This window comes from Bacillus rossius, chromosome 15, assembly GCF_032445375.1.
Source record: "Bacillus rossius redtenbacheri isolate Brsri chromosome 15, Brsri_v3, whole genome shotgun sequence".
In the NCBI taxonomy this organism is placed as follows: Eukaryota; Metazoa; Arthropoda; class Insecta; order Phasmatodea; family Bacillidae; genus Bacillus; species Bacillus rossius.
Window position 1 is genome coordinate 48,152,147 of NC_086342.1, and position 12,552 is coordinate 48,164,698.

Here is a 12,552-nt window from a genome sequence, read left to right on the forward strand (position 1 = left end):
TATAAAATCGTGTTAATATTATACCCCTACCGTGAACAAAGTTTTTATAAATAAATAAATAAATAAATGTATATATATGCAATTTGAAACTACATAACCTTAGTATGGCTTCGTGGGCGTTTGGTTAGCGTACCTAACTGTTAAACTAAATATTGTCGGTTTGAAACTCGGCAGCTATAAAAAAATGTTTTGTACTTGTAAAAATAAATATGGCACACGCAACATTTCAAAAGTAATAAATATATTTGAATTAATGAATGCAAATAAAAGTAAATTTATTAATTCAATTGCACATTTCATTTCACTAATTTGTATCCATACAAATATGTAGTGATAATTCAATAAAAATTATTCAATTTTATTCATAAAAGTATGCAGAGGTAGATTTTATCATGCAAAAGATTGAAAAATTTAAAAAAAAAAAAATTCTTCCTCAAAGAATATAATATTTTTAATGCCTAAATGGTTTGGTTGCAAAAACCTATTACGACTCAGTCTCAGGCCGAATATGATATTTCCTTTTCTTCTGGATCAATCATTTCATCAATGTTTTGTTATGACGTCACGTTAAACTATCGTCCGTAAACCGACTTTACAGACAACCAATTTTTTTCCCCCTAAATTGTTTAAATCCCCACTCTCCCCCAAATCATTAAATACTAAAACGCTTTGCTACGTAATCCTAAATAACCCTTACAGGGAAAAATAAATTTTTTGGATGACTTTAGACTGTAACAGTTTTTAATCGGTAACTATGACTAACCTCTTTACTAACCAAGCAAGTTATTTGCTTTAGTTTGGCATCTTCTCTAAATAACTTGATAATTTAGCAAAGTATTTTTTTTTATAGTTTGACTCGTCAATTTTACCCAGTTGTATTTTTCCCCCCCAAAGTTCTCCAAATATTTCCCCTCCTAAACTTAGATAATTTATATTTCAATATTATTATTATTATTTAAGTAATTTCAAAGGGAAATTAATTGATTAAGTTTATTATTGTAATTTTAATTGTTTGCATTATTTTACATGGTACAAATGATTGAAGAATCGCAAAAGAAAAATTATTAATAATTATACAAATGAAACAATATTCAAAAAAATCTAATATTTATAAACTCCCTTAAACATTTTTATTGGAACCACTTTTTTTTAACATTTATTCGTCATTTCCTAAATCAATTTAAAAAAAATTTCATGCCATAAATTGTGTGTTAATCTTAGTAAGAAATACTCAGTATTATCTCGAAAAACGTACTTCATATAAATGCATAATAAACCATAGCCATGTGTTGTAAAAAATTACAATATCTTAACAAACTTTTTCTGTAAAAGAACTATGCGAGCAAAACTTTTGGTTGCAAACATGGAGTCGGGAATAGTCGGGAGGTGGCATGCGGTAAAGTCGTTAAATCCACTCTCTGTGCCTTACAAATGCCGTATCGCAGCCGGGACATAGCTGTAACGGTGCGTGTCTATGCCGCTAACGATGGTCAATAAGTACGGTCATTCGCATCGCCGCGCGCTATCACTTCCGTTATGCACAGTCCTCCGAAAACTGTTTCCGCAACGCCGATATGTGGCTTAGCTTAGTTTAGATGGATAATAAGCACCTTCATGCAGTAGACATGCTAGTAGAAAAAAAATTGGTTGTCTGTAAAGTCGGTTTACGGACGATAGGTTAACGTGACAACGTCATAACAAAACATTGATGAAATGATTGCATACTTTTATGAATAAAATTGAATAACTTTTATTGAATTATCACTATTTTGTATGGATACAAAGAAGGAGTCAAATGAAATCTACAATTTAATTGATAAATTTACTTTTATTTGCACTCATTAATTCAAATATGTTTATTACTTTAACGAAGGGATTATTAACTATAACTTTTATACATGTTTGCTATTTAACTTCTTCCAATCTGTGTTATTCTGTTAAGGATAGGACGATGATAGGAAAAGTAGGAAACGAATGGGAGTGTTTAAAGTTTAATGTGCCTTGAAAAAGTCAAATCGATGGTTGTTCCAATCGAGTGGAAGAGAAATAGATGCGGCGCAAGCGTACAATGAGCGTAACGGGACACCGCGTAACGGGATAATGTACGTTACGGGACACATTTTCGTGCGTGCAGCCGGCGTTCATCGATTTATTAGACGTTCTCACGTCAAAAATGTTACTGTATTATTACAGAAGATTCCTTTGGAAAACAGCTGCAAAGAAATAGTTTGTAATACAACAAGAAATATACTGTACTTTTGTACAATATTTGCATTAATTTAATACATTTTTCGAGATAATATTAACTGATATATTATACAACTGGATATATTCTATTCCTTTGATAAGTATTAGAAAAGTATTTTAAGTAAAAAAAAATATTACCTACAGTGTAAGACAAGTCCCGAACCTCATCATGTAATGGAAATAATTGATCTATAAAATTATACGTATACTTTATTATTCGAATAAGGTACATTTCCTATGCATTACACTTTTACTTTAAAAAAAATTTGTTGGATGTCATATTTGTATCGTATAGTCTACCTATGTCTCAAAAAACGTTAGTATATGTTAATAAGTTAAATTACTTGTTTAGGTACATTACCCAAGTTTTTAAATGTCCGATTGTATCAAAGTCAGTTACTCAATTAAATTTTCCATGATTAAGAAAAATAATTTTGTCAACACTTTTTGTTTAAATTTTTTAAATGATGGTCTATAATAATTTATAATCAGTAAAAAGAACATGATGGTTATTGCTGAGTCTTAAAAAATAACTATTTATTATTTCTTACAAAAATATAGCTATTTAAACAATCTCTTTAAAAAAAAAGCTGCGTGTACTTACGCTCATTAGAAGTTATAGGTAAGTATACTTACTAGGCGTGATAAAAAACTAACTTTAATTTTCATGTAAATAATTGAATCAACTGGAGTGATATTATAAATATGTTTTGTAAAGTAAACATTTAGTCAAAAAATTGAAATACCTACTCATTATTCAATATTTATTTAAACCGTTGTAAAAAATTAATTGTTAGATTAGTAAACTAATATGTATAAAATTTAATTAATAATTATAATAAATAAACTGAATTCATATTATAATTTATTAATTATAATAATTATTAGATGATAATGTATTAATTTATAATTTTTAATGCAAATAAATTATACATACGGGAAAATCTCTTCACAAACACTTGCATGAAAACTGCCAGGACTAAACCTTCCACAGACACTCCCTGACAGCGAAAATGTATGCTTACAAGCAACTTGACATCTTTATACATACGGCATAACATCATAACATCACTTAGGCCTATAGATAAAGTATTTTAATGATGTGTACCAGTATCAAATATCAATCACTAGAGTATATGATTTAAGAGCACATATATAATTTTTATTTTTATGTAGTTTTTTTAAAACTGTCAATTTTCGTTGCATCCTGCGCGCGCATCGTAAAACTCCACTCTCATCATTTTTTCATAACGCGCCTAAAAATGTTTAACTTAAAAAAATAAAATCTTCAGTGTTCATCTATCATTCATGGGTGAGATAGACTGAATTTAGATCTATTTTCCCGCTGTATTCCTCCGATAATACACTGCTGTGATATCCTTGGTATGCGCAGAATGACAGCTATCCAGGAAACCGAACAAAATATGCGCTGTTTTCCCAGACAGATGTGCCGTGGAAAGATTTTAACAGTTTGTAACTATTTGACACGCATTGTCTCTGCTTGCAACGTTAATCTCCTTCAGTCTATACGCATTGGTTTTGCTAGTTGAGAGAAGCGCGCTTTGCACTATTCTCTGCCAATGAGAATGCAGTTCTGTATTTTAGAACGTCTCAGAATTGGAATTTAAAAAAATCATTTGGCCGCTACCCACTATGGATATATATGGTAACCAATTGTTTTTTGAGGCAGCATAATTATGTTTATAGCTTTAAAACAAAACATTATTTTTGAAGAAAAAATCTCTCGCTTTATCTAATAAGTACTTAGTAGAGATAATTTTTTTTTCATTTTCAAAATATATTTGGTAGGGTCCATATTGACGAAAATATTACGTAGTGGCTATAGATATTTTGTTTTTCCGGGTCATTAACAACGCAATACGTAGAGAGGAGTGGCCATGTTTCAAATACAGATTGGGAACAAAACATATGTTAGAGATAAATCATGAAGACCGCGCTTTGTGGCGACGCTGCAAACTTGAAGGAATATGGCCCTTAAGAACTTCCACAAACACACGCACCCATGCAATAACAGCACCTTGAGCCTGCCAAAACGTTTCTTGAAACACCCTGTTATTCTTTCCCTCCCCCCCTCCGCCTGCCGAACTGTTATGGCGCCAATATAAATTATTACTATACAGCCGTTAGCCATAAACACAGGGCGTTTCAAGTGGCGAGCGGGTGTCCAAACTTTGCTGGCGCGACTCTCAGTTCGGGTCCGTGTTACAAAGAGTTTCTTTTTACGCCTGCGCCAATAAAGTATACAGCCCTGCGCGCGGTTGGCGCGTGAGTTCCGCCCGTTTTGTTATCCTTCCGCCCGGACGCCCCCGCGATGGAAATAGTGCCGCTGCGTCTAGACTCGGTGCTCCTAGCGCCTCGGCTTAGAGGCACCTCAATTTAGCCGCGTTGAGAGATTTTCGGTAGGGGCAAAACTAATGGGTTCGCGTCACCGACATGCCAGTGACGTGTTGCGCCAGACTGGCGAATCGCAGCGGCCAGTGTACATGTATACGCATATATACAATAGTACATTGTACATGCTCGACTGTATCATGTGCGTGTTGGACTCTTTTTTTTTGATGGGTAAAATCTTGTGAGTTCGCATCACCGACATGGCTGTAGTAGCAGTAAGTGAAGTTAATTTGACCACGTGAATACATGACCTAGGTCTGACATCACTGGTAAGTAGAGACCGGAAAAATTCGCGGATTCATTTAACGATATGCTAGAATCCAAACAACTGTACATTTATATTGCTTCTGTGATTGGCTTACAGTTTACCTGAAGGACTTTTAGCCAATGGGAAACCTTCAACCAAAAAAATATGGAACCGCAAGCGTCCCAGTTGATGGGTGTCACGAGTCAATAGCCAATGAGCAGGTGGAATTTGCCCGAGTGTGTAGAGGATTGTGGAGTCCATCCTAGAGGTCATCGAAAGCGCGAATTTTTCCAGTCTCTAGCGATTAATAATGGCTCCAGACGCGGGTTTACCATCTGGTGAACTTTCGGCATTCGCGGATATTTGTTAACAGATCGCCAACGGATAAAACACCTAAATCCATTCCCCAATAAAAAAGGACTGGCCGTGTCCTATCTTGCACCAGGAATACGGATAAGTATAGCCATGCAGATTTCGCGAAAAGATTTTGATACTAGCTGAAAGTTAAAACACTGTAGCATCGTCCGTTTTTCGTGATTGGGTGAGTTTCTTCCAGGAACATGTCGATTGTAACAACACCAATCACAGTAATTCAGTGCGATTGCTTCTGTGATTGGCTTACAGTTTACCTGAAGGACTTTTAGCCAATGGGAAACCTTCAACCAAAAAAATATGGAACCGCAAGCGTCCCAGTTGACAAGTGTCACGAGTCAATAGCCAATGAGCAAGTGGCATTTGCCTGAGTACGTAGAGGGTTGTGGAGTCTATCCTAGAGGTAATCGAAAGCTCGAATTTATCCAGTCTCTACTGGTAAGTCATAGCTAGGTAATGAATTTTTAAGTAATTTTTACATACCACTGACATCTGTTGTGACAAAAAAAAATGTAAGGACAAATGATATATTGCTGACATCGTACTGATTTAATACCAAAATCATTTTCTTGCGTACATTTGACGTAGAAACGATGTCATACTACACATTTAAAAACGAAGTTTTAAGTTTTCACTTCTGTTGACAGTCCCCATGACTGGCTATTTTTTTTTCCTAACCTAACTAAAACTAAGTGTATTTTGGAGGGGTCCGGGTTAGGGGAGGGACCTAGGTGCGTCTCAGGCCGAAGCTTATAGGGGAGACCGGGGCTAGTTGGCACACTTTTTAATAAAACATTTATATAATTTTTTCAATGTTGTTAATGTGAAATTTTTTTATGGCAGTTCAAGTATCTACATTTCAGCAATATATTTGAGCCACAACAATCGCAGTTTGAAAGTCATAAAATGGTTTATTTAATAATGAACTGTCCCACTGCTTGTGTGCCAACTTGCCCCTGGAACGGGGTAAGATGGCACACACGTAGGGGCATGTTGGCACACATTACAAAATTGAGCATATATGTGTATATATGTGCCTATATGTATAGGCTACATATATCTACATATATACAGGGATATATAGAATAATTTTACAACTAATTACTTTTTTGCATGTATCTTTATTTTATTTCATTACTAAATTTTATCGATTGCCTTCAAGTTTTTTTAACAGATATCACAAATTTATGGAAATACAATCATAGATAATATTACGAATGTGTTGCTTATTTAAGCTAAATATATAACATACATTAGCGCGCATATATATATAAGTATACATATATATATATATATATATATATATATATCCAATTTCCGTATTTTTTAATGCTAATAATACAAAATCTTAAAATCTTAGCAATTTTACCTACAGTATTTTTCTCTGTATAGCCTATCATACAGTAAAATGTTAATAGAATGCCAATTCTGATCATGAAAATATTTATACTAAATTTTAACTGGTTGATCCAACATGAGCCAAAGTCTTCTAACATTTCTTACAGTTGTGGCACAAAAATTGCACGCTATTATCCGAACAATCTTCGTGGGCCCACATTTTGCAACCGACGCACTGCACCCACTGTTCACCGGGCCGGCTTTTGGAATATGGTCCTAAACAAAGAAGACATAATGTATCCTCCCTACTGGCTCTGCTGTTTGCTGTGTTGACACATATGTTTTTCTTTTTCTTGCATAACATTTTCACCTTAGACTTGCGTGGATTCTGAACTGTATCTTTCGAACTTCCAAACAAGTTTTTCTTAGCTCCTTTCTTCTTATCAATATCTGATTTCTTTTTAGCTAATTCATTTCTTATTGGAGTATCTGTCAACACTTCACTCTTCCTTTTCCTATTATTTACCCGGTTATTTTTCCTTGGACCAGCTTTGGGAAATGGTCTCACCATTTCTGGGCTTATGTTGCACGTAGAATCAACTACAATTTCCTTATCTTGTGATGCGATTTCGTGTAAGCCCCTGCTCGTTACGTCCATTGACGTTTCCTGATCAGCTTCTTCCTCAGTTTGTTGTACAATCAGCATATTTGAAGGGCCTGCTTCCATGATTACAGGTTCATTTGGTCTACATTGAACAGTGTTGTCTGAATTAGGCAATTCTCCACTGTCAACATCATTTTCGTCAGGTGCTGGGCGGTCTGTTACGTAACAACCAAGATAATCTGTATCATTAAAGACATCAGGGTTGAAAGGTGATACCCCACTTACTCTGAAACCAGATAAAATATTTCTCGGCGTAACCGCACTAGAAAAAGCAGCATTTACAACTTCAGGTATGTCATAAATAGTCATTGTTTTCCCAGGATGGTTCACCAGCCAAGAATCACAGGCACTGTTCACAAATTTCTTTAAAGGGCCAAATACACTCCGGTCTAATGGTTGCAGTTTATGGCTGCAGTGTGGAGGGAAAGAAAGGACAGTGACCCCCTTATCTTTAAGGTAGTCCAATGCTTCAATTGAAAGATGTGAGTCGTGATTGTCAAGTAGCAACAGACATGGGTTTTCTTTGGAACACTTAACATTTGTTACGAAGTGATGTGCAAATTTGACGAAATTTGCTTCCTTCATCCAGCCGGTAGCATTTGCATCTCCAGAACTACCTGTAGGCGCTCCTTTCAGAAAATATTCACGAAAATTGACGCGAGGGAAAACAAAATATGGTGGCACATGATTTCCTGTCGCAGATACTGCAACAGCTACAGTAACTAGAGTTCCTCTTTCGGCAGAAGTAATTTTACCTACTTGCTTAAAACCTTTCCGTGCAACTACTCTGTCTGGTCTTTGCACTGTAGTGATACCAGTCTCGTCCATGTTCCACACATCTCCAGGCCCAATTTTCAATCTATTCATAACGTCTTTCAAATTGTCGAAAAATGCTTTCACATTAGTGCGATTGAAACACGTAGCCCTTGAAAGACTGGTCGCTTCAGGTGTTCTTATAGAAAGTGTAGGATGCCGTTTTAAAAATGCAGAAAACCAATCCGCACCTGCCATTTCACAGTCAGCCCAAGAAGAAGGAAACCTTACCTTAAGTCTCACTGCATATTCAAATGCGAATTTCCTGACTTCCTTTGGTGACAATCCATAATAAATATCAGCTGCTTTCTTCAAATAATCAGCAAACTCATTCTCTTGTTCGTTTGTAAAAACCTGAAAAAAACAACCACAAGCCATTAAGCATCTTTAAATTCCTAATTGATATATTTATTCAGGTCGACAACATAACATTTTTTTTAAAAAGCCCTTACCTGTCTCAGTTTCTTGTAGCCAATTGTAAGAGGTGGGGTATCTTGTGGAGCAATAAGTTTTTCTTCAGTTACTTTGCTACAATATCGAGCCAAAGAGCGAAATGGAATTCCAAAATCCTTTGCTACGCTTCTGATGGACTTCCCTTCGAGTTTAACTTTCTTTACTGCTGTTAAAACAACGTCTTGGGAAGTCTGGCATCTATTACTTGTTCTTTTGTAGGTGCGCATGTTGAAGCCTAAAATAAAAAATGATATCCAATTAATAAAACTATAATATTTTGTTGTCTTTCCTACTTGTAATAATGTATGTAATGGTTTGAATTTCAAAAAAATATGCTATTTCATTCCAGTGCTAGCTTATACCTTTTACTCATAACAATGCGTTTCGTTTTGGAAGATCTAGAATCGCGAGAAAGTGTCCGGGGCATGTTGGCACATGTGCCAACATGCCCCGCCATCTATGTGCCAACTAGCCCCACAGCAACTTTTAAAACTTACTTGAGTGAACGAAAGAATTGGAATATATTTACATTATTTTAGTAATTGCTTCTTAAAACTAGCACGTTATAATGTTATACACAAATATTGTTTTAAAAATATATAATTTATTATAAAAGTTATATCCAAGTCTTTGTAAGACAAAATTTTTACTCACCAAACGTAGAAGTAAAGAAAATGGTCTCCTGTTTGTAATAGTGAAGACTCGCGGCGGAAAACAACAGGATCTAGGGACCTGGTCTGTGTGATCCTACATACAAGAGCGTTATGCTATCTGTCGGTAATTATTCGAACTATTAGCACTGTGCCAACTTACCCCTGTAGCCAACTAGCCCCGGTCTCCCCTACGCCTGGTCATGCTGGGGTCAGCCATGCTTCAGGACTTGTCTGACCCGTGTTCGCTCGGACCTCTGGGTCACTGGGAGGTCAGCACTGCCTGCATCCACAGTCGGCGATATTGGTGGTGGGAGGGGTCACCCCCTCCCTTTAAGCCTCCCGCCCACCCGGGCACACACACGGAGCGCAGAGCTTCAGGAAAAACAACACGATTCCAAAACTACTCGAGATATCCGAGTGGGGTCTGCTTACGGAAAAGCATTTAAGAGTTCGCCGAGGGCCGAAAAGTACTTTTGATTTGGGATTAAGTTTGTCAACAGTATTTTTAGAAGAATTATAATGGCTAAAACGCTTTTTTTCATAGTAATTTTTAGGCGTAAAACAACCGGCACAGATTCTAGAAAGCACTTAAGGGACTTGCATTACACATTTATCTTCATTTCTCGGCCTTATGATGTTACGGTCACCGCTCATATGCACTGGGAGAAGACTGCGCGCCAGTCCAGAGGAGACACCGCGCTAGAAGCACCAGCGAGCGTCGCGCTTATCATCCCGCCTCACTAACACACATACACACACACACACACACACACCTGACGAGGCGGGTATCTTAAGGGGTGGGCTTCCCCCCTGCTGACACACATACACAGATGGATAAGAATAATGATTACTATTTATTTCCCCCCTGTTTTACACTTTGTTAACAATATTCATTTGATTAACCAGGAAATTTAGCACTCTCGAAAGCAAGCTTGTTTGTATAATTACTTGCGGTATTTTGACAAGTGTAAACATTTGTAAATGCTTAATAACTGAGAAATAAATATATAAAATATAACATAAGCAACCTTATATTAGTTTTATAAAAATTAAAGTTAAAAAGAGCAATTTATTATAATTCAATATATTGTATAAACAAAAAAATGTTTAAATTATGACAATGTTACATGATAAATGAAAATATAATTCAATAAAAATTAGTATTTAAAGTAAAATTCAAGTAGAAAGTTATAACAATATATCAAACTTAAATACTAAAGCCATCTCTTCGTCAAATAAATTATCTAGCCAAATTTTAACATTTTTTTATTTGAAATTAATTTTTGGTTTTTAGTTTTCCAGGAAGAATAACAATTGTTGTAACGTCATTGTTTCAGTTCAACAGCAACACTCTCTGGAAGTAATAAAGTATCGCAGGCCTTCGCGGCGATTGTCTGAAGTTCCTTGTCTTCTGTGTTGAAGCCGCGTCCAAGGCGAATACATAACTGACGTTTCGGTCGAAATCGCAGTCACCATCATCAGGGCCGTCATCACCCTGATGACGGCGACTGCAATGTCGGCCGAAACGTCGGTGATAGCTTCGCTTTGGACGCGACAATAACCCAGAAGCCAAGCAACTTCGGACAACCGCCGTGAAAGGCTGCGATCTTTATATTAATTAATCTCTGCAAATGTTTCACTTGGATCAATTAAATATTGTATGACTTTTTAAACCTTTACACAGGCAGTTTTTTTTCAAGCGGCGCCGGCGTAGACATTAGTTTACGTAATACCGAAGTGGGTTTACGTATAATTTAATAATATATCGCATAAGTGGACATATTTTACTATTCAAACATAACGAAGCGTAAAATATATCAATTATTCTCTTGAAATATGCGTAGCCTGTACTGTAGTTATTTATATATATAAATAAATAACTTCTGTTTTTCCAAAAACATTTGTACATTGCAATAAAGAAGATGTTTGGGAATAAAAATTTAAAATGCATTAGCTTTGAGATCAGAAATAAACATAGCTTATATTTGTTTGTTGAAACTTGTCCTCTTTTATTTTGGAGGGAAGTAAGCCTATCCTAAAAAACTGTACATCTATGCATGTGTTTATCATGTTATTTAATAAAGAATTGATATTAAATGTACATTTTGTTTGTTATTGATTTTGTTTATGCAATAATTAGATATTTATTCAATGGTTCTAAAAAAAAAGACAAAATTATACTCTGATCCCAACATCAACATAGATAACATGATTGTGTGACATCTATGCAGTTTTAAACCAAACGAAAGTAAGTGGGGCTTTTTTTTCTCGTAAAAATCATTATTTTGTAAATCAACCAAAATAATTGGTTTTCCAAAATTTAGAGAAATTAGACATTTGGACCATTAAAAACGACTTTTATTTATTTGTTATGAATTATATCAAAGTAAATAATTCAGACAAAGCCTTTACTCGAATGGTTAGTCATAAATGCTAAACGTCCAGGCAACCAAAAGAGACGCAAACATGTGAAACATTTGTCCAAAGCAGATATTACATCTGGCTTGTGCTAGAACGCTATCCTTGATAAACAAAGGATAAGATCGCAAGCTGACAGAAACTATTTTTGTAATTTTGTAATTATTTAAATTTTTTAACCTTTTATTTTTCTCTGTGTGCTCCTGATTATTCATCTTAATATTTTGTTGGTTTTCTCCATGTGCTCGTGTTTATTCCTGCCAATAATTTTTGGTTTCTCCAAGTTCTTCTGGTCATTCATGGCAACCCATCTTTTTGTTTTCTCAATGTGCTCCTGGTTATTCCTGGTGGAACTTCTGCCATAGTATCATACAGCATATTGTGCCCTACCGTAACCCTGTGGCGAGAAAGTATCCCTACTGATTGGAATGTTTGTGCACATGTGCGTCCTTTTCGTTAAATGCGTGTCCTATGTGCGTGCATTGCGTGTTCGGTGTGCATTGCATGTCCATTGCGTGTTTTTTCTGTCGTTTGTGTATAAGTAATGCGTGTTCATCGCGTGTTAGGTGTGTACAATGCCGTAATTAAAAGTGCAATGACAACATATAATTCAATATGGCGAATTTTTTATTAAAATTTTAATCATTAATTTATTTGTGAATTTTCAAATTTTTCCCGATTTTCTATCATGAAATTATCGCATTTTTAAGATGGTGAGCGAAAAGAAAAGGGCAAAGTTTCTAGAATCAAAGATGGTGTGTGTGACGTAAGAATTTTTATTAAAAGTTTTATTTAAAAATAATTAATTACTTTTTAATTTTTTATGCATAAATTACATATTTACTCTCTCCGGGAAGCGAACAGAGGACTGGGATGGGTTCCTTAACTAAACATTTTAAGCTAGCAATTTTTTTTATATTTTTAAATTTTTTTCG

The 12,552-nt window shown here is 35.3% G+C and overlaps 2 protein-coding genes across 2 annotated transcripts in view; one reads left to right on the plus strand and one right to left on the minus strand.

Moving 5' to 3' along the window:
• Nucleotides 1–12,552, plus strand: part of LOC134539276 (homeobox protein CHOX-CAD) — a 188,014-nt gene that overhangs the window by 54,842 nt on the left and 120,620 nt on the right. The window lies entirely within an intron of this gene.
• Nucleotides 6,604–8,872, minus strand: LOC134539600 (uncharacterized). Its single transcript, XM_063381772.1, has 2 exons — nucleotides 8,546–8,872; nucleotides 6,604–8,447 (listed from the first exon to the last, which is right to left on the minus strand). The coding sequence occupies exons 1-2, from the start codon at nucleotides 8,771–8,773 to the stop codon at nucleotides 6,768–6,770; spliced, it is 1,908 nt and encodes a 635-aa protein (XP_063237842.1). The 5' UTR covers nucleotides 8,774–8,872; the 3' UTR covers nucleotides 6,604–6,767.

Coding starts and splice junctions, on each gene's coding strand:
- LOC134539600 (XM_063381772.1), bottom strand. CDS start 8,773: ATGCGCACCTACAAAAGAACAAGTAATAGATGCCAGACTTCCCAAGAC. Junction 8,448..8,545: donor GCTACAAGAAACTGAGACAG/GTAAGGGCTTTT, acceptor TGTTTTTTTCAG/GTTTTTACAAACGAACAAGA.